This window comes from Cetorhinus maximus, chromosome 6, assembly GCF_964194155.1.
Source record: "Cetorhinus maximus chromosome 6, sCetMax3.hap1.1, whole genome shotgun sequence".
Lineage (NCBI taxonomy): Eukaryota > Metazoa > Chordata > Chondrichthyes > Lamniformes > Cetorhinidae > Cetorhinus > Cetorhinus maximus.
In genome coordinates, this window is record NC_135884.1 from 97,257,298 (window position 1) to 97,283,362 (window position 26,065).

The following is a 26,065-nucleotide window of genomic DNA, read 5'->3' on the forward strand; positions in this document are numbered from 1 at the left end:
TCTAACTTGAAGTAAAACAGAATGTCCTGAAAAGCAGGGGTGGCACTCATGCCGAAATCTGCTCAGAAACAGGCCCGCTTGATTCAGTTGCCACGGGAATAGAGGCCCAGGTTGAAACTCATAGAAACTCAAAGTGTCAGTTTTCACACCCAACACAAAACAAGGGTGGTTTGTCTTGCTGGACACAGACTCTCAGTCTCATTCAGACAGAAGCATCTGGAGAGGAAGACTGAAAACAGTGACTGCTTTGCCAAGCCAAGGGTGAGAATGTTTTTTGTATTAAACAAGCAAAAGACTGGTAAGAATGGATTCCCTGTTTGAAGAGATGGAGCTTGCAGAGATATCAAGACCAATGAGTCATCAGAGGGTGCCATGATGCTGTAAGTCGGTTAGGAAATAGAGATAGTTTAAGTAAGTTATATTTGTATTTGGGTGTGTTAGGAATAAGGTATATCTTTAAATTTGAGTTTTAGCTTTAAAGTTTAAGTTTAAGTTGTATTTCTGTATTTGTGTTAAGAAAAGGAGAAGTTGAGTTTTAGTTTCACTTTAAAAAATGCCTGCATTTTAAGATTTTATGACTCTTGAAGGAGAGTTAACACAAACAAGGTAGAAAAAAAACTGTGCTGTTGCCTAGCAACAGGGGGCCCACACATAGGCAGAAAAGTAGCTTCAGTTCAGTTGAAAGCAGTTTGAGTTCAGTTGGAAGCAGTTGCAGCAGAAACAGAGGGACAGATAGCAGGTCCCAAACAACAGTAGGAGCCAGCTGCTGAGAGAGACTGCACTGGAGAGGAAACTGCAGAAGCAGGTTCCAGAAACTAAAGGAGAAAGTCTCCAAATCCAGGGGAGTGGAACAGGGAAGATCCAAGGGGACAATCTAGTCAAAGGACAAGGACAGGAATCTCAAAAAGATCCCATTTTGTGGAAGTAAAAATAAGGAGCAGAGGGGAAGGCTCCAAGCTTCTGGCTTAAAGAGAAGAAAGCTGCAGGAAGCAGATTTAAAGCGAGAAGCCAAAAGGTCCAAGGAGACAGCTGAAGGTCTGTAACTCTTTACTATGGGCATGTGAAGCAGTGGTGTTCTGTTGGCACAGCTGAGTCAGTGAGAGAGTGTGCATGGAAGGAAGCTTGAATGCACCTGGCGACCTAGGGGAGAGGAATGTCGGAAGGAGAGTTTGCAACCCTGGCGGTGGACCCTTGTGGAAGGCGTCTGACAGAAAGCATTGTTTGGGAGAACATTCCAGAGCAAGTTCTTCAGGAGTGGAGATTGGAAACCCTTGTGTGAAAGACGGAGTTCAATGAGACCAGTTGGCTCATGGTATGACAAGCGTCTGAGGGAGCTGAAGAGAGATCCATAGCTTCTGTTTGGGGTGGCATCTGTCACTTGGTTTCAGAGTTTGGTGTATCTGACCATAGGCCACCTATTGGTTTACATGGACTGTGTACTTACTGTGAACATTAGAGTATAAGATAGCTTTTGTAACTTGTATTATCCTTACGAATCTGTATATATCTGTAAAGGTATGGTTGCGGGTGGAGGAGTACTGTAATATAGTTCATCCTTTCTGATTTTATAAATGTTTCATTCTTTCGTTAAAAGTTCATCAGCTGACTCCTGTGACTCTTCAGTAGCTACTCTCCACATATCTAAACAAACAAAGTTAGGATCTATCAAACCGGGTTCCACCCTGGGATCAGACTTGTCCAGTAGTAACATCAGCTAGGATCATAACATTATACTCAAGAGATTGAGTGAAGGGGCTTAGAAAAGGACTCGGGAAGACTCGCCCTGATTTGGCATGAAAAAAAAACCTGTTGGCTAGCCAGAAGGAATTTTGGACTTTAATAAGGCTACAGATCTGCTGAGGGTGTAGCGTAATGTATAAACGTGGTGTGGGCTTTCAGCTGTGTTAATTAGTTAATTGAAAAAGTACTTTCTCTGTAGTTTATTGTATTCGTTGTCTACTAAGTAATGTCTGGTCATTACTTATTTTAGTTTGTTTGTTACAGTAAAACTCTTAAAACATTAAATCTTGTACTGTGATTCTTTCCATTGGTCAATGATATAGTTCCAAGTCAGGATGGTGTGAGATGTGGACGGGAACTTGCATTGGTGTTGTTCCCAAGTGTTTGCTGCTCTTGCCCTTCTAGGTGGTAGAGGTCATGGATTTAGAAGGTGCTGTCAAAGAAATTTTTGACAATTGCTGCAGTGTATCTTGTAGATGGTACACACAGCAGCCATTGTGCACCAGCAGTGGAAGCAGTGAATGTTTGTGGTGGTGGATCGGGTGCCAATCAGGCATTCTGCTTTATCTTGGATGGTGTCGAGCTTCTTGGTTGTTTTGGAGCTGCACTCATCCAGGCAAGGGGAGAGTATTCCATCACATTCCTGACCTGTGGCTTGTAGATGATGGATAGGCTTTGGGGAGTCAGGAGGTGAGTTACTCATCGTACAATTCTGAGCCTCTGACCTGCTCTTGTAGCCACAGTATTTATATGGCCGGTCCAGTTCAGTTTCTAGTCAACGGTAAGCCCCAGGAAGTTGTTAGTGGGGGATTCAGCAATGGTAGTGCCATTGAATGTCATGGGAAGATGGTTAGACTTTCTCTTGCTGGAGATGGTCACTGCCTGGCACTTAAATGGCAAGTAATATTTGCAGCACACATCAGCCCAAGCCTGAAGGCTGTCCAGGTCTTGCTTCACACTGACACAAATTGCTTCAATATCTGAGAAGTTGCAAATGGTATTCAACAGTGTGCAATCAATCATCAGCAAACATCCCCACTTCTGACCTTATGATGAAGCAGCTAAAGATGGTTGGGCTTAAGACACTATCTTGAGGAGCTCCTGCCGTAATGTCCTGGGGCTAACATGATTACCCTCCAATAATCACAATCATCTTCCTTATACGGAAGTCTCCAAGTGAGTTGCCACTGTTCATCTCCAGGTGCACCATTCACCCCCACATGCTGTTTTATAATGTCTTGCTTTTTTCAAACATCGTGCTTCTGCTGAGAGCTTCCATTTTGCAAAGTGGGTCTGTGCCAATTTGAGAATGGGTGCTGGCATAATTCATCAGGTGAAAACACTGGTGGACTCCCTGAAAGCTTCTTGTGGGCCCCTAAGGAAGCAAACTTGAGCTGACCTCTGCTCTAAAGGACCTCATTAAGTGTTCTACTCATGTCAAGGCCTTTCATCAAAAATAGTCCAAATGATGGTGGATATTGCTGAATATTGTGGACTTTTTTGGAATGGTTTTAAAGTGTTGGTGAGAATTCAAGTTTTGATTACTGTACTCGTTCTGATGATTGATCAATTTTGCTTTTTTTAAAAATTCATTCATGGGATGTGAGCCTTGTTGGCAAAGCCTACATTTATTGCCCATCCCAAATTGCCCTAGAAAAGATGGTGGCGAGCCATCTTCTTCAACTGCTGCATTTCATGTAGTGTAGGTACATCTACAGTTGAAAGATATTTGTCCCTTTAGTAACTTCCAAATATAATGTCTGTCAGTTTATTATTTGCTACCAGTTTCAGAAAGATCAGGAGTTATGGGGGTAATGTATATTATTAAGTATACATATACCAATGAAAAAATGCAACTTTTCTGCAATCAATTTGAACTGTCCTCGCTCAATGCCTGGCAAGAGTAACTAGATAGCAATCAGGAGCAGGCATCTGGTTTGATTTTACCCCATTTACCTGCCATTTCCAACCTCACACCTGCAAAACTGCTCAGGCCTCAATATGAATTGGCAATTTCAGTCAGAATGAAAACGACAGATCAACAATCTGGTATTCTTCAAATGATACAGACCTTCCTTTTTAGGAGCATAAGGCATGTTGATAGGTTCTGGGGTTCAACTGTGCACGGAATATGCAAATTAGATCCATGCAGCATAGCAGAGAAGGGGAGTATATGAGGTCACTTACTCCCACGCTACATAAAGCCTCAGGACTTGTACCATTGCTCAGATCTTAAGCTAAACTGATACTACTGATGTAACATTATCCCCCGCCGGCCTGAAAAATGGCACCTTTGTAAAGTATATCGGGAACAGACCAGGAAAATATCAGGTTTAATCCCTGTCTGTGTTGAGCTAGTTGGTGACCAGGCCACAGTAGAAGCAATTTAATTCATCTCTGTATTCCTAGGGTAGACTGGACCATAAGACAATAAATAATCCATTTTGGCCAGGGTTCCTGAACTTTATCACAAAACAATGACCGACAAGTCACGGCTTGACTTTGATACTCCCAGTAGTCGAAGAGCCTGGCAAAAGACATCATTATGGCACACGCATTCATAATATTCATTTAGCCAATGTACTGAAAGGTGGAAACAACAAGGAATTAATAATCAGTAAAGAAGGAAGAAACTTGTTGGAACAAATAAAGTAAATCTTACCATGAAGCTTGGTCAGTTCCATGATTAATCAGGATCACTATGAATATTAAGGCATACTGCAAAATCATTGCTTTAAATTGTTTTTATTACTGTCATACTTTCAGACTTAGGCTCTGTCTCTCTCACTGATTCTGTTTCCTAAAAGGACACTAACCTTTTGCGTTTTACAGCTCCAGCTAACAGTTTTGCTTGAGAGAACTTGCTCTTGTTTTCTGCTGGCTTAGCAACCACTTTCTTCTCGGCTTCTTTTTTAGATTCGGTGTTTGCTGCAAGCTTTGTGCGGGCGCTGTTAGTTCTCTGTTAAGGATCAACAAGGACTTCAGAGCCAATTCCAGATTACATTTCTGTGACTTTCCCAAGGTTCATGCTCAAGAAGTTTCAGAAGAATGAGCAAGGAGGAACAACTGGCTTTTCAGCCTTGAGGTGACCTAACACAGAAATGAATAAGATAGTACATTGTATAGAAATGGTAAATCTAAAACACTACTTCAAGCGAAACAAAAAATAAGGCACTAGAACATAGGTTCAAACTAGTAAAAGACAAATTTAGGACTGGTCTTCACACAAAAGTGGTTAATACATAGAGCAATAGCAATGTACTCCGGCAGCTGAAAATCCGGAATAAAAACAACAAAAGCTAGGTCAGGCAGTATCTGTGGCGAAAGAAGCAGAGTTCAGAGTAATGCCCCTCCCCACCGAGGCAACTTTGAAGGTGGGGGTCCATGTGATCAGATGAGAGGGCGTGGGGTGCAGATCCCTCCGCCTTCCCTCGTTCCTCCGATCAAGTCCGGGGCTGAAGACTTGTAGGAAGCCTTCCCACCCAGAGGCCAATTGAGGCCCTTAAGTGGCTATTTAAAGGCCTCATCCCACGCCATTGGTATTCAACCAGTGGCGGGCAGGGGGCTCAGCACCCGAGGAGGCTCCCCAGCAAACCTTTTTGGGTTAGCTATCTGCATACTGGGGTAGGCGGGGGGGTTGTTCCCTCATTCACTGGCACTTTGTACCCAATCGAGGGACTCAGCATCAAGTAGGGGCTGTCCACGCAAGAAGCCACCCCTCTCGTCCTTACTTCCAAGCCTTCTCCCCTCCTATGTATCCACAGAAATGATGGCAGCAGTCTGTGCTACCAAGGCAGCATTCAGATATTGGGTGGATGTTGCTTGTGCTGCAATGGAATGTGAGACAGGGGCCATAAGATGCTGTATCGTGGCTGAGTCCATCAGTGTGCTTAGGGAGTTGGCCACTACTTCCATGCCCCAAAGGGTGCGCTACACATTATGTGAAAAGCCCTGCGCCAAGTTGGTGCTGGGGTCCTCCATGCTCCTTGACATTGGGAAGCCTCCAGAAGACCTGCAGTCAATGTACCAAGCATTTTGTTGTGTAGTAGTGTTCTTCTCTAGGCTGCCCCATCGAAGTCCTCATTTAAGTCCTCTGCAGGCAGACCTAGAGCACAATGTCTCCCTACCGACGAACAAGCACTTGTGCTATCCTTGCCCTGGCTGTAGCCCACTCACGCCTGGTGTCTCACCACATGCAGATCTGACTTCTATGCTGTTCTCTTAAGATATAGGTAATATCAGTATCTGAGTTGATGGCTGCGAGTGCAAGATCAAGTGACAGTGTGTCTTCATCATCATTGTCTTCTTGGTGCTCATCCACTGTTTGGACAGGTTGCAGTTCTTGCGTGTCTGAAAGGTAAAATGCACATGGGTAAGGTTGTGGTCACGTAAGAAAGGGGCTTTGGGGAGGTGGGGGCCGGGGGAGCCAAAGTAAAAGGTGCATGCTTACACCATTTGCAGCTTTTGAGTCAGATGGAATTGTACGAGGAGGAGGAAGTGGGGTGTGAGGAGGGTTAGGTATGATGATTCCACGGTTTCAATTAATGTTCCCTCTAAGCTGCATGTGTGAATAGGCGCATAGCAGTCTGAAAATTATTGCACAGGGGACAAAGAGACGCACATAAAAAGCAATCTCTTTGATATGTCCCTTTAAGGCTAAGTAAAAATCATAAAGGGATCGCACAATGCAACAAACAAATTCCCTTTGCGCACAGCAAAGGGAACTAGAGGGAACATTTGTTTCAGCCCTGCCACATTCCAAAATTGGGCACCACTGTCTCCTCTATCAGGGTGAGGACATGCAAGACTGCCTGTACCCCTCTACTTAGCTGCTGCCGCCTCTGGGTTGTGTGCCATCTTCTCCGACGAGAGAGGAAGTGTGTCAGTGCATTTCATGGAATCTGTTTGGCTGACGTGGTTATCATGGTTGAATAGCTGGCAGTACATGCAAGCTGTGAGATATGGGTGCGAGGATGTGGTGTAGCATATGAACATCAGGTATAAGTCCTGACTAGTAAAGACTGATGGCAGATGAGTGATGGGGGAGTGGCGAATTGAGCAGTGTCTGAAGCTAATGGTGCAGTTGATAGGAAGTGTCATTTGAAAATGCATACCCTGACCTTGACAACTCGTTTGAAGTCAGGACTTATGCATGTTTGAAGTCATCAAACTTTGTGCACCACTGCAATCAGGTCCTCGGTGCTAGGCTCCTGGCACTGACCGTCACAGCTACCTGCTCACACTGCCTTTTAACCACATGTCTGGACCACTGCAGATGTAGGGCATCTTTCTTCCTTTCCACCTCCCCCATCAAGGCCTCCAGTGGAGTATTGGAAAAACCTTGGAACCCATTCTCTCCTATGTAGTATCGTTCTTCATGGTTTCCCAGGCCAGATTCACTCCCAGTTCCTGCTCCAGCCACAGCGTACATCCGCCTTTAAGAGGTGCAGGCTAGCTTTATGAAGTGCTAGGCAGATTTGACTGGTCCCCCTGCTGATGCATGCAGCCAATGAACAGCACAGTTAGAACTGTCTGCATGCAGCAATCATTCTAATGATCTGGCAGCACAAAGTTGGCATATTGCCTGCATTTTAATCAATGTCCCTGTGCCCATTTTCAGTGGCTATTCAATTTAGCCCCTAGGATCTTTCCACTAGTTACCTATATGATTCAAGGGTCAGCAATTATCAGCTCAGTGAACCAATAGTTTTCAACATTGTTATTTTTAATCTTTTACAGGAAAACTCATACTAGATGTAATTCACTGCATCCAAAGGCTAAGTAAATGCTAAGCAGAAATGGAAAATCAGCTGTGCTCAACCCTGCTGAGAGCACCCAAAAATAAATCACCAAAGGCACAATTCACCGACAGCATATGACAGGATGCTGCTCTGGCCATTGCTAAATGAATTAAACTTCACTCAGTATGACAGGACAAGTTCGGAACTACAAAATTGAATTATATTTTACACATTAAGCTTTCATGCCTATTTTTATATCTGATGCATGAATACTAATGTGCCACACACGTGAACATAGCATAGGCAAAGTCTATAAGCATCGCATGTAAACAACAGGTTTTAAGGGCATAAGAAATTCAAAGAGCTTACAAAAGGATGTGCAGTGTGTGTTTGAGGGTTGGGTTGGTTACCAAGCTTTTGCATCAGGTTATTTTACAAATCTGTAGCTTAACCTGTGCTGGATGATACAATTTAAAATGAAACACAAAAACTGTTGTTCATAACACCCCACGAACCTTACAACAAGAACCGAAGTAAATCTTCATCTATGTCAACAACATCAAAGATTAAGATTATGTGCCCTTGGTCCTCTGTTCTGAGTCTGTGCAATTAAGTTAAGTAATACATTCTGTTCATTATCCTATAAGTTACTAAATTCTTCCAAAATCCAAACAATAAATATGCAGTTAGAATAATGCAATACAAGATTGGGGATGTAATAAGATATCATGGCCCAAGATATCTTGGGCCCAAATAAGATGGTTTAATATTATTTTATCTAAAATAGCAGGTTCTCAATAGACAGGCTTAACTCAGCCACAGGTAGCTCAAGTATAGCAAATTTACAATATTGGGGTCTTTTTTCAAATTTGAAGAATGCATGCTTTACTGTAAAAATAATTCCTGTTTATTTTCTCAGGGAAGTTTTCCAAAAACTATTCAAACCATTTTTCATCACCCATAAGTTTGTTTAAACCAGGAGCAACCAAATGTCCACTTCCCATGCAAGTGAATCTATCATTTTACTAAGTCTTCCCTGTACAATGTATTATGCTTTGAAGTGTTAGAGATCCTTCAACCAATCAGATCATAGAACCAGGGAACAGTGGCCCTTCAACCACCCAAAAGTTCACCCCACTCAAAGGAACACACTTCATTCCTGATATAATAGCCTGTGAGTAACAGGCCACTCCCTCTAGTCCAAGGGCATAGCACACCTGCATTAACAGTCATGACTGGCTCCCTCCCGTACCCTATGGATCTTCAGTTTCTGGACCATTGCTATCCAAGAAGTCTTGCCAGAGAACACCGCGGGCACTAAGAAACAAGGGGGAAAAAAAACACAGAAACAAATGAGCGAACAGTAAGAAAGTGAGTGCAGATGAAAATTGAAAAAGAATGAAGGAGATGTGAGGGAGGAAATGGTGAAGATCAGAGTGAAGAGCAGAGAAAATAAATTGAGTAAAGGGGAGATGGGAAACAGAATGTCAGAGAGAGCATATGAGAACAGGAGCATATGCAAGAGAATTAGAGAAGGCATGTGCAAGAAGTCTAATGCAAAGAAAGAAAATATTCCAGTGGGGAGAGACTATTCTGAGTGAGTGTAGAAAATGGATAATTTCTGCAGCAAAGATTTGAAAGCTCTGAGTGGTTTAATGGCTTCCAAAATAAATGAGAGAGAAAAAGAGAGCAAGACAGATCAAATAAAGGATATGCAAATGTATGTAGTGAGAAACAGTGCACAAGGGTCATAATGAAAAAATGATGAAAATAAATCATATCATAGAGTGAAGATGGAGGCAAGAAACCTACATGAAGGGGTAAGTGGATAGATAGAGGTGACAATGAAAGAATGTATGAAAGAGAGTGAATGTAAGCAAAAGAAAATTGAAGTGGGAGACAAAGAGAATGAGTGCAGAAAGGACGTTTTGAATTTCTGCCCATGAACTTTGAATTTCTGCCCATGAACTATACCAAATAAGCTTATCTAGTAACCAGTTAGTTTTCTATATTTCCTGGTTTCATGAGAACTTGCCAAATTCACTGTTTGGCCTATCAAAATAATTGAACTCAGCTGGGCAGTGAAGCTAACAACAAAAATGTCAGTGACGAAGCAAACCTTGGAACTCTAACAATTCTTCTCCATAGAAAAAAGTAAACGAAAGGGAGGTAAGAATCAAGAAGCCAGAAGGAAAAATTGAAAGCAAAAATCATACATAATTAAAGTGGGTCTGCAACAGAAAGGGCTTTAAGCTTTGGGATGAAATCAGACCCTCACTGCCTATGGCCTTGCAATCAGGATTCAGTTGATGCTCAACAAAAGGATATTCTGTATTCTTTCAGCTCTTTAGCATCTTCATCCCTGCGTTGCTTCTCTAAGAGCACCTGTTGCTTGGAAACTTCATCAAGGTAGTTTGTTTCATCCTCGTCTAGGCCTCTTACCATGTTTTCTGAATGAAAAGATAAAAACAGAGCACTTGTGTAAAGTGTGTTCATTTAACATACTTAAGTAAATACATTGTGTTCATCATCCTGTAAGTAACTAAATTCTTCAAAAATCAATACAATAAATATGCAGTTAGAAAAAAACAATACAAGATTGGGAATACAATGATAGTATCACCAAGATACCTTGGGCAGTGATGAGATTTTGAAAATGTTTAATAATATTTTACCTAAAACAGCAGGTCCTCAATAGGCATGCTTAACTCTCAGCCACAGGCACCTCAAGTGAATACTATACCAAATTCACGATATTGGGGTCTTTTTTTATTTAAAAAATGTATGCTTTAATGTAAAAATAATTCCTGTTTATTTCTTCAGGGAAGCTTATTAAAAACTATTCAAGCCATTTTTCATCACTCCTTGTAAGCCCATTTAAAGCAGGAGCAACCAACTGTCCACTTCTCATGCAAGTGAATCCATCCATATTATTAAGTCTTCCCTGTACGATGTGTTATGCTTTGAAGTGTTAGAGATTCTTCAACCAGATAATAGAACCAGAGAACAATGGCCCTTCAACCACCCAGACGTTCACCCCAATCAGAAAGGAACACACTTCTTTCCTGATATGATAGCCTGTGTTAACTTACTTAAAATCAACAACCAGCCATTCTCTTTGCTACTGCAAAGGTACTTACTCACAAATTATTCCAAGGAGAAACAATAAAGAGATGCTTCTAGGTTATGTAGGTCAGTTTGATCAGCTCTTTTACTATAGCCCATACAATGAGTCATACACATACATATACAAAATATGTTTCTTATATATCATGTAATACTGACATGTATGCACACATAGATAAAAACAAAAAACTGCGGATGCTGGAAATCCAAAACAAAAACAGAATTACCTGGAAAAACTCAGCAGGTCTGGCAGCATCGGCGGAGAAGAAAAGAGTTGATGTTTCGAGTCCTCATGACCCTTCAACAGAACTGAGTGATATTAGGAGAGGAGTGAAATATAGGGTGGTGGGGGGAGAGAAGTTGTGGGGGCGGGGGGGTGGTTGTAGGGACAAGCAAGCAGTGATAGGAGCAGATAATCAAAAGATGTCACAGACAAAGGATCAAAGAGGTGTTCAAGGTGGTGATATTATCTAAACAAATGTGCTAATTAAGAATGGATGGCAGGACACTCAAGGTACAGCTCTAGTGGGGGTGGGGTGGAAAGACTGACAGGGCATTAAAGGTATAGATTTAAAAATAATGGAAATAGGTGAGAAAAGAAAAATCTAGATAAATTATTGGAAAAAACAAAAGGGAGGGGGAAGAAACGGAAAGGGGGTGGGGATGGAGGAGGGAGTTCAAGATCTAAAGTTGTTGAATTCAATATTCAGTCCGGAAGGCTGTTAAGTGCCTAGTCGGAAGATGAGGTGCTGTTCCTCCAGTTTGCGTTGGGCTTCACTGGAACAATGCAGCAAGTCAAGGACAGACATGTGGGCAAGAGAGCAGGGTGGAGTGTTAAAATGGCAAGTGACAGGGAGGTTTGGGTCTTTCTTACGGACAGAGCAGTCGCCCAGTTTACGTTTGGTCTCTCCAACGTAGAGAAGACCGCATTGGGAGCAACGAATGCAGTAGACTAAGTTAGGGGAAATGCAAGTGAAATGCTGCATCCGCCCTCACGCCTTCTCCTCCTTCCCAGAAACATGATAGGGTCCCCCTTGTCCTCACTTATCACCCCACCAGCCTCCGCATTCAAAGGATCATCCTCCGCCATTTCTGCCAACTCCAGCATGATGCCACCACCAAACACATCTTCCCTTCACCCCCCCCGGTGGCATTCCATTGGGATCGTTCCCTCCGGGACACCCTGGTCCACTCCTCCATCAACCCCTACTCCTCAACCCCCACCTATGGCACCTCCCCATACCCACGCAAAAGATGCAACACCTGCCCCTTCACTTCCTCTCTCCTCACCGTCCAAGGGCCCAAACACTCCTTTCAAGTGAAGCAGCATTTCACTTGCATTTCCCCTAACTTAGTCTACTGCATTCGTTGCTCCCAATGCGGTCTCCTCTACATTGGAGAGACCAAACGTAAACTGGGCGACCGCTTTGCAGAACACCTGCGGTCTGTCCGTAAGAAAGACCCAAAACTCCCTGTAGCTTACCATTTTAACACTCCATCCTGCTCTCTTGCCCACATGTCTGTCCTTGGCTTGCTGCATTGTTCCAGTGAAGCCCAACGCAAACTGGAGGAACAGCACCTCATCTTCCGACTAGGCATTTTACAGCCTTCCGGACTGAATATTGAATTCAACAACTTTAGATCTTGAACTCCCTCCTCCATCCCCACCCCCTTTCCGTTTCTTCCCCCTCCCTTTTGTTTTTTCCAATAATTTATATAGATTTTTCTTTTCCCACCTATTTCCATTATTTTTAAATCTATACCTTTAATGCCCTGTCAGTCTTTCCACCCCACCCCCACTAGAGCTGTACCTTGAGTGTCCTGCCATCCATTCTTAATTAGCACATTCGTTTAGATAATATCACCACCTTTAACACCTCTTTGTTCCTTTGTCATGTGACATCTTTTGATTATCTGCTCCTGTCACTGCTTGCTTGTCCCTACAACCACCCCCCACCCCCCCAACCCACCCCCACAACTTCTCTCCCCCCACCCCCCTCCCAGCTTAAACCAGCTTATATTTCACCCCTCTCCTAATATTACTCAGTTCTGCTAAAGGGTCATGAGGACTCGAAACGTCAACTCTTTTCTTCTCCGCCGATGCTGCCAGACCTGCTGAGTTTTTCCAGGTAACTCTGTTTTTGTTTTGTATGCACACATACATTCATTGTAATGATATGAAATTTACTAAATGTTTCAGCAACCCCTTTCCCCCTCTCAGCAGAAATACAAGCATCTAGAGCTATCGGCTTCCCCCACACCCCACCAAAAGACGTTATAAATTTAAGCCAACACTGATATTCAGTAATCACTGTGCAGTCATGAAAGGATGTTCAAATATGACAATGAAAGATCCCTGGTTATATTCTACTTCTTACAACAGACATTTTGATAAATCCTGCAGGCAAAAGTATTTTCTGTTCCACATGACAGGTAATTTTTCATGCAGTGTGATAACATTCCTCAAATTGCTTCTCCCATTGTTGGTGTACATAGGTTGACAAGTTCTACAGTGCTGGTATCACACAGCCTGTGACAAGGGACTGAAGTGGTAAGAGTCAGTTCAATTTTTCAATTTACATGGAGCCACATAGTAATAATCAAATGGGTTCCAAGACTCAACAAAAGTAGTTGCATTTGAAACTGAAAGAAAACTGTTAGGATTAGCCTTTATGCTCATGAAAGATACCAGCAAATTACATAGGTAAGTGGGAAGAGAGTACTGAAATAACATGGTGCAGAGCATAAATCATTCATCTCCACTACAAATATCCCCTCAACTGCTTTCTGAACATTATTACATAACCAAGGTATTCTGCTTATGAAGAAGTTATAACTCTTCAATCACTTCTTTTTCCACCTGTGAAGTATGCAGGGTGTTTCGTTGCCTCCCATTTTACAATTTCTGAATATTTTTGTTTAAATTTTTAATTGTGACTCTTGTAATTCAGGTCTCATTGTGCTAAGTACTTAGTCAGATCTGTCGTGTATGGGTGCCTGAACAATGCATCAGGAGCAGCCAGTAACTAGTTATTTATACAGCACCTTTAATGTAGTAAAACGTCCCAAGGTTCATAAGAAATGTTATAACACAAAAGCTTGGGCACCAAGTCACATAAGGAGATATTAGGATATATGACTAAAAGCTTCGTCAAAGAGTAGGTTTTGAAGAGTATCTAAAGGAAGAAAAAAGAAGAGAGGTGGCAAGGCTTAGGGAGGGAAATCCAGAGCTTAGGGCCTTGGCAGCTGATGCGACAGCCGTTAATGGTAGAGCAATTAAAGTAAGGGATGCTCAAGAGGCCTGTTATGATCCCAGCTGATATTAACCCTGGACAAGCCTGATCCCAGGGTGGAACCCAACTTAACAGATCCTAACTTCTATTTGTTTGTCTAGATACGTGGAGAGTAGCTACTGAAAAGAGCCACAGGAGTCAACTGATGAACTTTTAAACAAAAGAATAGAACATTTGTTAAACAAGAAAAGATAAACTATATCTTTACAGGTATATACAGATTTGTAAGGGTAACACAGTCTTATACTCTAATGTCCCAGTAGGTACACAGTCCATGTACCAATAGGCAGCCTGTGGTCAGACACACCACACTCTGAAATCAACAGATGCCACCTCAACCAGATGCTATAGATCTTTCCTCAACTCCCCCCCGCCACCCCAGCCAAAGACGTTTGTCACACTGTGAGTGAACCAGTCTCACTGAGCTCCGTTTTTCACACAAGGGTTTCCCATCTCCACTTTCCAAGAACTCCCTTTGGAATTGAAAGGGAGTTCAAGCACGCTCTGACCCCGCAGCGGCCACACGATACTCAAGCTTCTTTCACTAGTTTTATTCAAGCATGCAGGGGAGACTGTATCCATACAAGATGGGTACAAGCTCCCTGAATGGTTACATTTCCTTGCAGTTATACTCTTCCCTTATCTTACTCTATTTGCATGCACCAATGATCAATGTCTACATGCTTTAACCTCATTACAGGGCCCAATCATTTGCACCCATAATTAGTTTTGCCTATTCTATTATCTTTGATATGTACATGTTTTAACCTCGTTACAGGACCCAACCATTTACACACACAATTAGTTCATTAGTTCTATCCTACTATCTTCGAGACACTCGTATATGCTTATATTATCCACTCCTATTCAATGTATACACACAGACCTTGCCACTTATCTGGTCCAGACTATGACTTGTGGTTTATCAAAAGCTACTTCTTTGTCCACTGTATTTGGTTTTTAACCCTTTCACCTCCCCCTTCAGAATTTTCTCCCAAACCGACATTTTCTCTCAGACACCTTCCACAAGGGATCACCTCCAGGGTTTCAAACTCTCCCTCCAATGTTCCTCTTCCCTGGGTCACCACATGCATTCAAATTGTCTTCCATGAACTCACTATCACCAACTCAGCCATCAACAGTATACCACTGTTTCACATGCCCATAGCAAAGAGTTTCAGACCTTCAGCCATCTCTCTGGAACCTTCTGGACTCTTGCAAGCTATTCTCACTTTAAATCTGCTTTCTGCAGCTTTTGTCTTTTTAAATCTGAAGCTTGGAGCCTTTCTCTCTGCCCCTCATTCTTAACTTCACTTCACAGGTCCTTTTACAGGTTCCTGTCCTTCCTTTGACTAGAAGGTGTGCTCGGGACTTTTTCCTGTTCCACTCCCCTGGATTTGGGGTCTTTTCTTTAGCTTGGGACCGGCTATCTGTCCCCTTTGCTCCAGTCTCTCCTGGTAGCTACTTTCAAATCCAACTGAGTTCAACAGCTTCCAAAATCAAACAGCTGTTTTGCTTCTTGTGTGTGTGTGTGTCTGTGAGAAGGACCTGCCTCACTGGACCCCTGTTGCATTGTTTTTTTCTACTCGTTTGCTTAGCTTACAGTCATAAAACTCTTATTAGAAATGCAAGCACCTTTTAAAGTGAAACTAAAACTCAATTTGACCTTTCTTAACACAGATACAGAAATACAAATCAAACTTAAACATTAAAGCTAAACTCATTCCTAACACCCATAAATACAAATATAAATACAAATATAACTTACTTAAACCATCTCTCTTTCCGAACAAAAGAGCACATATTTCGGAGGGTTTTGGGTGTGGAGGACATGACAGAGACGGGGGTGGGGGTTGGAACCAAGAAGAGATTTCAAAACAACTATGAGAATTTTGAAATTCGAGGTGTTGCTTAACCAGGAGCCATTGTAGGTCAGCGAGGACAGGGGCGATGTATGAACCGAACTTGGTGCGAGTTAGGACACAAGCAGCAGAGTTAGTGGGTGGAACACAGGAGGTTGGCCAGGAATGCATTGGAATAAGTAACAAAGGCATGGATGAAGGTTTCAGTGGCTGAGCTGAGGCAGGGCAGAGACAGGCAATATTATGGAAGTGGAAAGAGACAGTCGTCGTGATGGCATAGGTATATGATTGGAAGCTCACCTCTGGGTCAAAAACGACACTAAGGTTACAAACAGTCTGGTTCAGCCTCAAAACAGTAGTTAGGGAGAGGGATGGAGTCGGTGGCTAGGAAAAGGAATTGTAGCAGGGACCAAAGATAATGGCTTAGGCCTTCCCATTATTTGTTTGGAGGAGCTTTCTGCACATCTGTGCACATTGAACGATTTACAGGCAGGTCGTCGGATTGAGAGAAATGGCAGCAAAGTAGAGCTGCTATCCTAAGCATGCATATGGAAACTGACTCTGTTTTCGGATGATATCATCCAGGGATAGCATATAGATGAGAAATAGAAGAGGACCAAGGAGAGATCATTAGGGGGGCATCAGAGGTAACAGTGTGGGACCAGAGAAGCCATTTCAAATGATTCCCTGGGTACAAATGGATAGATATGAATGGAAAAAGGCAAATGCAGTCCTGTCCAACTAAGACACCCTAGAGGAAGCATAGCTAACCGTATCAAAGGCTGCAGGCAATCAAGAAGGACAACGAGGGACAGTTTCCTGTCATCACAGTCACTTTGACTGTCATTTGTGACTTTGATAAGTGCAATTTTGATACTGTGGCAGGGCAAAAATATGATAGGAGGGATTCAGACATGGAATTCTGGGCAACGTGGGCACAGATTTGGGAGGTGACAGCATGTTCAAGGACCTTGGTAAGAAAAGGGAAGTTGAAGACGGGACAGTAGTTTGCAAGGAAGGAGGGATCAGGGTTAATTTTTTTTGAGAGTGTGATGACACAGATTTGAAGAGACTGGGGCTGTACCTGACCACCCAACTTCCTGGTTCCATATCGTTGGTGGTGTTCTCTCTTCCTTCCGTGCTAACCACTGCCCCATCTCCAGCCTCCCTCTAAAAACAAACTTACATTTATACAATGCTTTTCTTGACATTTTTCTAAATTCAAGGTGTCTGAATTTTTACAGAGAGGGCTCTCTAAGATCACTGACCTATCTGGAGCAAGCAATGTGGTTTGAGTTGCATTCAAATTGGTTTTGTTTAATAGTGCCACCTGCTGGTTGAGCTCCTGATAAGTTTTGACTACCAAAAAACACTGAAAACGGGGAGCCAATTAGAGTCATTTTCGCAGAGTCCCCAATTTCCAACAGATCCAATTTTTGCCAGTGAGGGAAAGGGGGCAGGGCATGATTCACACAGGAGGAAAACCTGAATTCTGCAGGGCCATTTGAACTTACTGTTGAGTTCAAACAAGCCCCACTTTGGCTGTTACCAGGGGCTAACCCACACTGTGGGAATCACAAATTTATGGAGTAGATATAAATGCTCCTGAAGGACGGATAAGGTCCGTATAACTGTCATGATCTTAAGTTTTTTAAATACCCCACTCTTTAAATATAAAAAAGAAACAGGCTGTACCCATCGGTGAGTGTTTAAAAAAAACCCTCTGCGAGATTGCTTTGATTGACAGGTGTACTTTGGGAAAAGAAATTAGCATTTGCTGTGCAGTTTCAAGACAGCTCTTTGTTGACATTTCCCCAAGGGCTATTATTGTCATTATGAACACTTGGCTGAGTTTTAAAAGCTACAATTATCTTAGCAGGGAGTTCTGAGTTCACAGTTTGATTGACCATTTAATGAGGCTAGTAATGGATTAGCCATCTTTGACGTGGGATCTGAATAGAAGGTTTTTTAAGAGATTAACCAATTGAGCAGATTTAAAAGCTTTGAATGGCTTTTACAAATGGGAGGGTTTTTTCCCCCCAAAGTTCTGAAGTGGCTTGACATTGCAAAGTTGCTTCCCTGGCTGGAGAAATCTCAAACATCGGAGCAGAGTCTCAGGTTAAGAGATCGATCATTTAGGACTGAGACGAGAAGAAATGTCTTCACTCATGGGGTTGTGAATCTTTGGAATTCTGTACCCAAGGCAGTTTTGGATGTTTCATAGCTGAATTTATTCAAGGCTGAGATTGATAAATTTTTGGTCTATCAGGGAATCAAGGAATATGGGGAGCAGGCAGGGAAGTGGAGTTCAGGCAAAAGATCAGCCATGATCGTAGTGAATGGCAGAGCAGGCTTGAGGGACCATGTGGTCTACTCAGCTCCTATTTCCAGTTATATTGAGAGTTGGGTTACAGCATTTGGCATATTGTACTTTTTTTTTTAAGTCCAAGTCCCAATAAGCCAATATACAGGAAAGTGTCATCTTACTGAATTTAAACTGCTCCTCGAATTCTGCTTGTTTCTTATCTTTCTGCTCTTGAAGCCTTTCATATAACGATCGAGGATCATAAAGCTGCTCAGGGCACTCTGTAAGAGAAAAAAAGGAAACATTAACGACCATAGTAAGCACCGACAGCTAGATACTCTTCTCCAATATATCTATTTGTCTTGTATTTGTTTGAGTACTGAAAAAGACATTTCAGCTTTCAAATATATAGATTTTGTTTTCATAAATTCCCAATCAACATTATATAAAGCAGTGATACAACATTCCAGATTCAGAGAATTCTTAGATTTTGAGCTGGATTTTGCATTAAGTGACCAAGCAATAATGCTCTAACGATCTCTGCGGCATAAGCTTCTCTTTTCCTGACATCAGTTTGTTTCTGGCACCAAGTCAAGGAGGTCTCCAGGAATGCAGCAGCAGTGATATAATCAACCAGAGTAAGCAGCCAATTACATTGAAATAATGACACAGACAGCAAACCAGTAAGTAAAATGTACCGATTATCTTTCTCTTTTAATTAAATTTTACAAACAATGATATAGGAATCTCCTACGTAATGGAAAAAAGTGGCAATGAACCACTATAAAATTACTCTTTTGGGACAATCGGGTGTTTAGCAGTTTTTATGAACCTAGTACACCACTAAAATCCCAGGTACACCTCATTCAATATAGTTTTTCTGTAAGCGTAAAAGTGGAAGTTCTCATCAGTTCATAGATTTCCAATTGATTGCTAATATATTTCTAAGTATCAGCTCAGCTAAGATCGTTGCACTCTCAAGTGAATTATAAGGTCATGAGTTCAAGTTCCTCTAAGGGTTTGAATGAATAATTAAGGCCAAGACTTCAATGCAGTGCTAAAGGGAGTGCTGCACTGTTGGAGGCACTATCTTTTGGCTGGCATGTTAAATCAAGGGCCTGCTTATCTGCTGAAATAAATGTGGAGGTTCTCATGCCATTATCTGAACTCTAACAGAAACTTCTCTGTGTTCCCTGGACAACATTCCTCCCTCCAGCAAAGCACCTAGTAGTGCACTCCTTTCCTGTTAAGGACCTTGTGCACATACTGATTGCCACGTTTCCCCTACATCACAGTGACTGCACTTCATGTTGAAAATGTGATATCTTACTGTATAAGTGCAAATTACTTTTGAAGATAATTTTGAAAGGAAGAAGAAGAATGCATTAATCCAAGAATTTGTAATAGGAATATCACAAAGCAACACTTTGATATTAGTCTAAGAAAGACAAATTTGAGAGAGAAATGATTACATTTTAATCATGCCCTCTTGATTTCATCCTGTTCATAGAATAATACCTATTACATATTGTATCAGTTCTCCCTTGGCTTGGCATCGTTCTATTCACAGAATGTTCATTTCCACTGTCAGTGCTACATTTCTGTTAAAATGGTTAAGTTTAATCAGTGAGCAGAAGCCAATTTTTCTTCAAAGTTCGCTGCAGATTACGATTATACATTGATAGTGATCTCTCTTCAAAGAGTACAATTGGTTCACATTTGACTACCACACATTATTGCTGATGCAAAACCATCTCTAAACAACAAAAGCCTAGATCGATTTATACTGCAGACTGAAAGTCAAGCATTTACCAATTTTCAAGGTTCTCTCATCAAAAAATTAAACTTAAATTCACCAAAGACCGTTTACACATCAAAAAGACTTTGTGACCTTAAATGGAACATGACCTCCACTTTAGTAGCAGAATAATACACTGTACAATATGGGGCATAAAGCTCCCTTCTTTATAAAGTCTATTGTCCTGGGAGATGTCCTACTATAAATACAAGGAGGGATGAAGGAGCCCGGCAGGTATAGTGTGAGTCAGTCTCCATAATCATAAAACTGATAGTTTGATTTCCAGACTGACACAAGCAGAACTGTTTCAAAGTTTTGGTATCGCCACCCAAACAGCTTCTTAACCTTTATTTCACAGGATTCCTCTCCCATCAAACATTTGCAAGTGGTGAAATAAAGTGAATGGTCTTCTTTTCCCCTAAACTCAGCTCAGGATGAAAACCATGTCCTTCCCTTGGTATTACAATACTTCCATAGCAGCAATAAGACAGAGTCAGAACTAATCAATGCCTTTTTTTCCGTTATTTTTTAAGTTATTTAATTACTTTTCATTATATTAATTACCTTTTTGAGCTTTAACACAGGTTTGGTCACCTTGCTCATGTTCCACATGGTACTTCATATACCAAACAGTACATACTCAAAGCACTGTAAGTTCTTGGATAGCATTGCTGAAAAAAGATTTGTCAGAGCTTTTCATCTTGCACTCATCAGGACAATTCGCAAGAATACCAAATTGTAAAGAGAACTACAATTTATACTGCACGATTTATACTGTTGTCTATTTTGTTTAACTGAAAAGGGTGCAATGTGTGTACATGTTCTTTCTGTCTGCAAAGGACAGGGCCCTGTGTATTAATATGTGTAGCTTCTAGCGCATGTAATTGAGCCACACTGCGAGCCCGACTGATACTCTTGAATTGGTTGTTAGTGTACTTCTTAGCACACTCAGGATTTAGTTTATTAGATGTCGCGGAATCACATCTAACGTTGGACACTATGTTTCGAGCTTTGCAAGCACAGGCTGGTTTCGTATAGTCACTACTTTGTCTGTTGCGAACAGTCAAAGGGGCATGCTGTTTGATACGATCCTCCAGTCTCTGGGACGTACGGTCTACATACCTAGCATCACGCCGGCACCGGCACAGGCACTTGGTAAAATGTGTGTACAAGTTTTTAAAAATTATTTTGAGTCCGCCTTTGATGGTTTCTCAGGATCAGCAATGCTGAGCGCTCCTGTTAGTGCTCCTTATGTCTAAACTTCAACTGAAAAATTGTTGGGGCAAAGGAGGGGAAAAAAGTACTTGTTGAGCTATTTCCTCTCTGCACCATTTAACTGATACAGCAAATAGAATGGAAGAGATTTGAGTAAGCTGTGTCTACTGTCTACAGTGAAAAGTTTATAGGGCAGTCACATTTCTATCCTTGTAGGCATACCACTATGCTAAAAGCTACAGAATTGCATCTGAATGGAACAGGCTTTTTCTGGTAACCATATGCACTTGAAAAACAATGTGACAAAACTAAAATAGCTCTCCTGCAGCCAAGGACTTTTTAATTTCAACCAGCCATATTCAATGTTTCAATCAACTTCACATTAGAGAATTAATAGCCAATTGAACATGGCATTCCACAGACTTAGTTTCACAACATAACCAGGCATTTGGTCCTCATGTTATTATTTGATACAGAATGTGCCTCCTTCCAGGTGTCAGCTGTGGCTCAGTTCATAGCACCCTCGCCTTTGAATCAGAGGGTTGTGGGTTCATGTCCCACTCCCGGAAACCAAGAACTGTGATTGTACTCGAAAGAGTTGCAATCTGTGACTGTTGATAACTCGAAAAAGTTTCCAGTGTAAGTGGCTGTCTTGAGGGAGGTTATTAAAAATAGCTGCAAGTTGTGTTGAATTCAATGATTCATGATGTAACAAACAGCTTAGACGAGTTAACTATTGAGACGAATATCTAGTTCATGGTAATATTTTAGAAGTGACATTTAGTTCTGGAAAGGTTGTTGTTGTGAAGGTAAGATAAATAAAATGCTGGGCTTTAGGTTGCCAGAACACCCAAAAGAAAATGGCAGTTCAGGAGTTTACCCGTTTGTTTAATAGAATCCCTGGAGAGGGAACCATAAAACAGCAGGCGGGCTTACTTAGCTGGAGAACTGGAGACATAATGCCTATGCTGCTTGCAAATAAGTGTAGTTCAGAGATATTTTGTTTTGGAAGTTAGAGCTAAATTAGCTTAAAAACATCCAGTGAACCCTGAAAAGCTATGTAGTTATGGAGATGGATGGAACTTAAGAGATTATCTGGTTTCAATTTATCTGTGTGTTTGCTGGGAGAGATGTTTAGTTGCAGTTTGGGCCTGTTGTGGTTTGCAGCTCACAGAGATTCCCTGGGAACTGTTAGCAGGCTCCAGTGCAGTTAAGACTTTGCAAAGTCCTGGGGAGCAGAGAAGGTAGTGGAAGGTCACTGGTTCCATGCTGGAAAGAGTCTGGGCTCAGAAGAAGCCCTGGGAGCTCAGTGCTGATGGGAACCAGGAGTGTGGAGAAACCAGGGCAGTGCCAGCTTAATGAAGTTAGCGATCTGAGAGAGAGTTGGAAGTGTGTCAGTAATTAGAGGCAGGGGTGCAGTGCTGTGAATCCCATGGAACTCGCAGGACAGATTGAACCATCGGGAGATGAGCAGACATTGAGGCAGTCCGAGTCGGAGTCGGCTTTTGAAAGAATTCAGAGGCTAGATCTTTGAAAGTGAAGAGTTGAAATCCCTCAGAGGGAGACAGAATTCTAATGAGGTATTGTGACTCACAGTGGTCACTGACATCTGGGTGGGTTGCTGAGAAATCCATGGGATCTGTCTTGGTTGCATCTGTCATTTAATGTGCAGTGTGGTGGGTTTGATCAGTTTGTCTGTTAATTAACATTTACCTCATGTTAATTCTGAATGTTAGAGTATAAAATAGATATTGTAGTTTGTTTTACTTTTCTGACTTAGCAAAATTCATTTTGTTTAAACCTGTGGACTCTAGCGGTTTTTTTTATCTGAGTGGGTAACTGGGATTTAAACTTTGTCTATTTTAAATAAAAAGTTACTGGGCCCCAACCGGATCATAACATTATACAAAACCCAAGGTTTTCTAAAGTACAAAGTATTTCTAACAGCAGAGAATAAGCAGCAGAAAAATACACAACAGGTAGAATTTTACACCAGTAAAATTACATGCCGAAGTCAATGGACTTTTGAATGGCTTGCCACATTTTACTGCCCTGCCCCACCATAATGAGGCTGTAAAATTCTGCCCAACTATTCTAAATCACTGAATTTTCAGCATCTTCTAACCATACCATCAAGAAATAACAATTAATAAAATCCTAATGATTTGAATGTCATACATTCTGGCGATGACAACTACACATGATGTTACTATTTGCAGAACATATTTGCAGATCTTTTCACCCCCACTATTCTCCTTTCCTTCCCTTCTTTCCTGGCTATGTTGCCTCATCTTGGGCATGGTCCTAAAGGCATTCTGTTGCCATGTGAGAGAATAGAGTGCAAGTGCTGGTAGGTGATTTAATTGTGGAGGGTTTCACCTAAGCCTTGAAGACTTGAAACGTAAACTCTGATTCTCTCTCCACAGATGTTGCCTGAGCTGCTAAGTATTTCCAGCATTTTCTATTTCTATTTTTAAATTGAGCACTTGTGCATAAAGGTTATGGCAATAGCTTTGCAGCACATTATGACATATAAACACTGGAATAGAATTTGGAAAACCATGGCAATTCATGTTGATTATTCATAAATAGATATGTTTGCAGCATCATGAGTCCATATTGGATGCCTGTCAAATGTGGAGTGAATTCTGCCAGCAGGTGCCAGGCAAATATAATCCAAAAAGTCCTTAATGGCAGAACAGGCAAAGGAAGGCATCTCACCAGCTGCGAAGACCAAAGGTGACTACAGCATCAGGAAGGTCCCGGTCATCGTGGCTTGACATGTCACCAAAATCTGGTCAATGCCTCAAGATTGCGTGGCAATGACGGCGTCCCAAGGTCCCTATGTTAAACAAAGTCACATGCAGACTGCTACCGGGGCCCATTTGCCAATTCCTGTTGTGATGGAGAACTAGCGAAGGAGACAGGACAGTGAACCTGGAAGTCCCTAGTCACACAGGTGACAGATGCTTGAAGGCCGTTGGACACCTGTGTTGGGACAGAGGTGTCTTTGGCAACTGCATCCTAAAAATAGGCAACCCCACTTTCTCCTGGCTGGGGAACCACACCCTGCAGGATCACCAGCTTTGTGATCAAAGAAAGAAAACTTGAAATTTTGTAACTTGGCATGTTAGAACACTCGTGGATAATCTCAAAAGTGACCATCCGCAAAGAACTGCTATGGGATCACATGAGCTATCAGGACTCCAAATTGACATGGCCGCCCTTGGTGAAGCATACTTTCGTGGGGAGGGACAGCTGAAGGAAAAAACAGGATATACCTTTTACTGGAAAGGAAAGGCTACCAGTGACCTTCATGTCCACTGAGTTGGTCTTTCCATCCAGAATAGGATCTTGGGTGCACTGTCAGAACTCAGTTGTAAAAATGGAAGGCTCATGACACTTCACCTACAGCTCAACTGTAACCAATACGCCGCCGTCATTAGTTCTTATGTCCTGACCTTTGACTCCAATGAAGACGTTAAGGAAGAGTTCTATTCTGACCTTGGAGTCCTCACTGCCATCCCAAAAGAAGAAACAATCATCCTTCTGGGGAATTTAATGCCAGGGTTGGCTGGGACTCCGATGTCTGGAGAGAAACTGAGACAACTGGTATAGGAAAAGCCAATGCACATGGTGTCCTCCTGCTGACAAAGTGTGTTCAGCATGGCTTCATTATAACGAACATCCTCTCCCGCCAGAAGGACAAATACAAAACCACACGGAGGCATCCTGGGGAAAGCATTGGCACCTCCTGAGTCATGTCATTGTTCAATCAAAGATCTAAGTGATGTCTGTATCATTTGATCCATGCGGGGAGCTGATGCCTGCTGGACAAATCATGGACTTTTCGATCGGTGATGAACATCCACCCAGCACCAAGACATCACAAGAATCAAAAGTCCAAGAGGAACAAGATCAATGTCTCAGCCCCAAAGCAGCCCAACCGAAGACAGGAATTCCAAGCACAGCTCATAACCAATCCAGAAAATCTTCAAATATTCAACTCAATTTCAGGACTATGGGATCAACTAAATGTCAGCTGCACAAGACTCCTGTGTCCAATTCGAGCATCGTCATCACCAGGGCTGATCTGATGAAAACATTGCCGAAATATGTGACCAGCTAGAACAAAAATGAGCAGCCTTCATTGCCTAGCAGAACAACCCAAGGTCACAAGTCAAGAAGGCAGCATTCCAACTGCTCAAGGCTGACATCCAAAGACATATCTGCAAGATAAAGGGCATATGGTAAGAAGAGAAAGCCCAAGAGAGCCTACATATGCTGACTGTCATGAGATACAAAGCTTTTTTTGAAGCCACCAGGGCCATCTATAGACCAAGGTCAAATGGATAAAATCCCCTTTGCTCAGAGGATGATGTCTCTCTTCCTAAGGAAGGCAATGCCATCCCCATCAATGCTGGAAAGAATGTTTCCAACAACTCCTCAACTGTGAATCCAGTGGCAGCCCCACAATACCCTGTGGTAGAATCCAAGGGTGTATCACAATCAATGGGAGAGTTGCAACAAGCAATCAAACAGATGAATAAGAACAAAACCTGCATCTCCAATGGTACTTCAGCTGAGGTCTTCAAATCTGGTGGGATTTTGCTCAAATCAAGACTCATGCAATTATCCTATGGATTTGGGAGGAAAAAGAATTCTCCCAAACTTCAGAATTGTAATTATCTTCAAGGAGAAAAATCATGCTGCGGAAACTATCAAGGTATTTCCCTCTTGTCCATACCAAGGAAAATCCTCTCACGCATTCTCCTGAATTGCCTACTTCCTGGGGCTGAAGAAATCCTCCTACTGACAAAATGCAGCTTTAGACCTTCCAAGGGACCTCTGACATGGTCTTTATTGCCAAACAACTCTGTGAAAAACGTCGAGAACACCACCAGGAATTCTTCAATAATAAATTTTGCTTTTATTTTAATTTACCAGGAAATCTTCATTGCATTCATTGAAGTGACCAAAGCATT

At 42.0% G+C, this 26,065-nt stretch overlaps 1 protein-coding gene across 1 annotated transcript in view; it reads right to left on the minus strand.

Moving 5' to 3' along the window:
• psme3ip1 (proteasome activator subunit 3 interacting protein 1) overlaps positions 1-26,065 on the minus strand; it is a 103,782-nt gene that overhangs the window by 16,539 nt on the left and 61,178 nt on the right. The window contains exons 3-5 of the mRNA XM_078544142.1: positions 18,250-18,348; positions 9,810-9,931; positions 4,557-4,690 (exon numbers count right to left, since the gene is read on the minus strand). Coding sequence (XP_078400268.1) covers positions 4,557-4,690; positions 9,810-9,931; positions 18,250-18,348 — 355 coding nt within the window. The remainder of the gene's footprint in view (positions 1-4,556; positions 4,691-9,809; positions 9,932-18,249; positions 18,349-26,065) is intronic.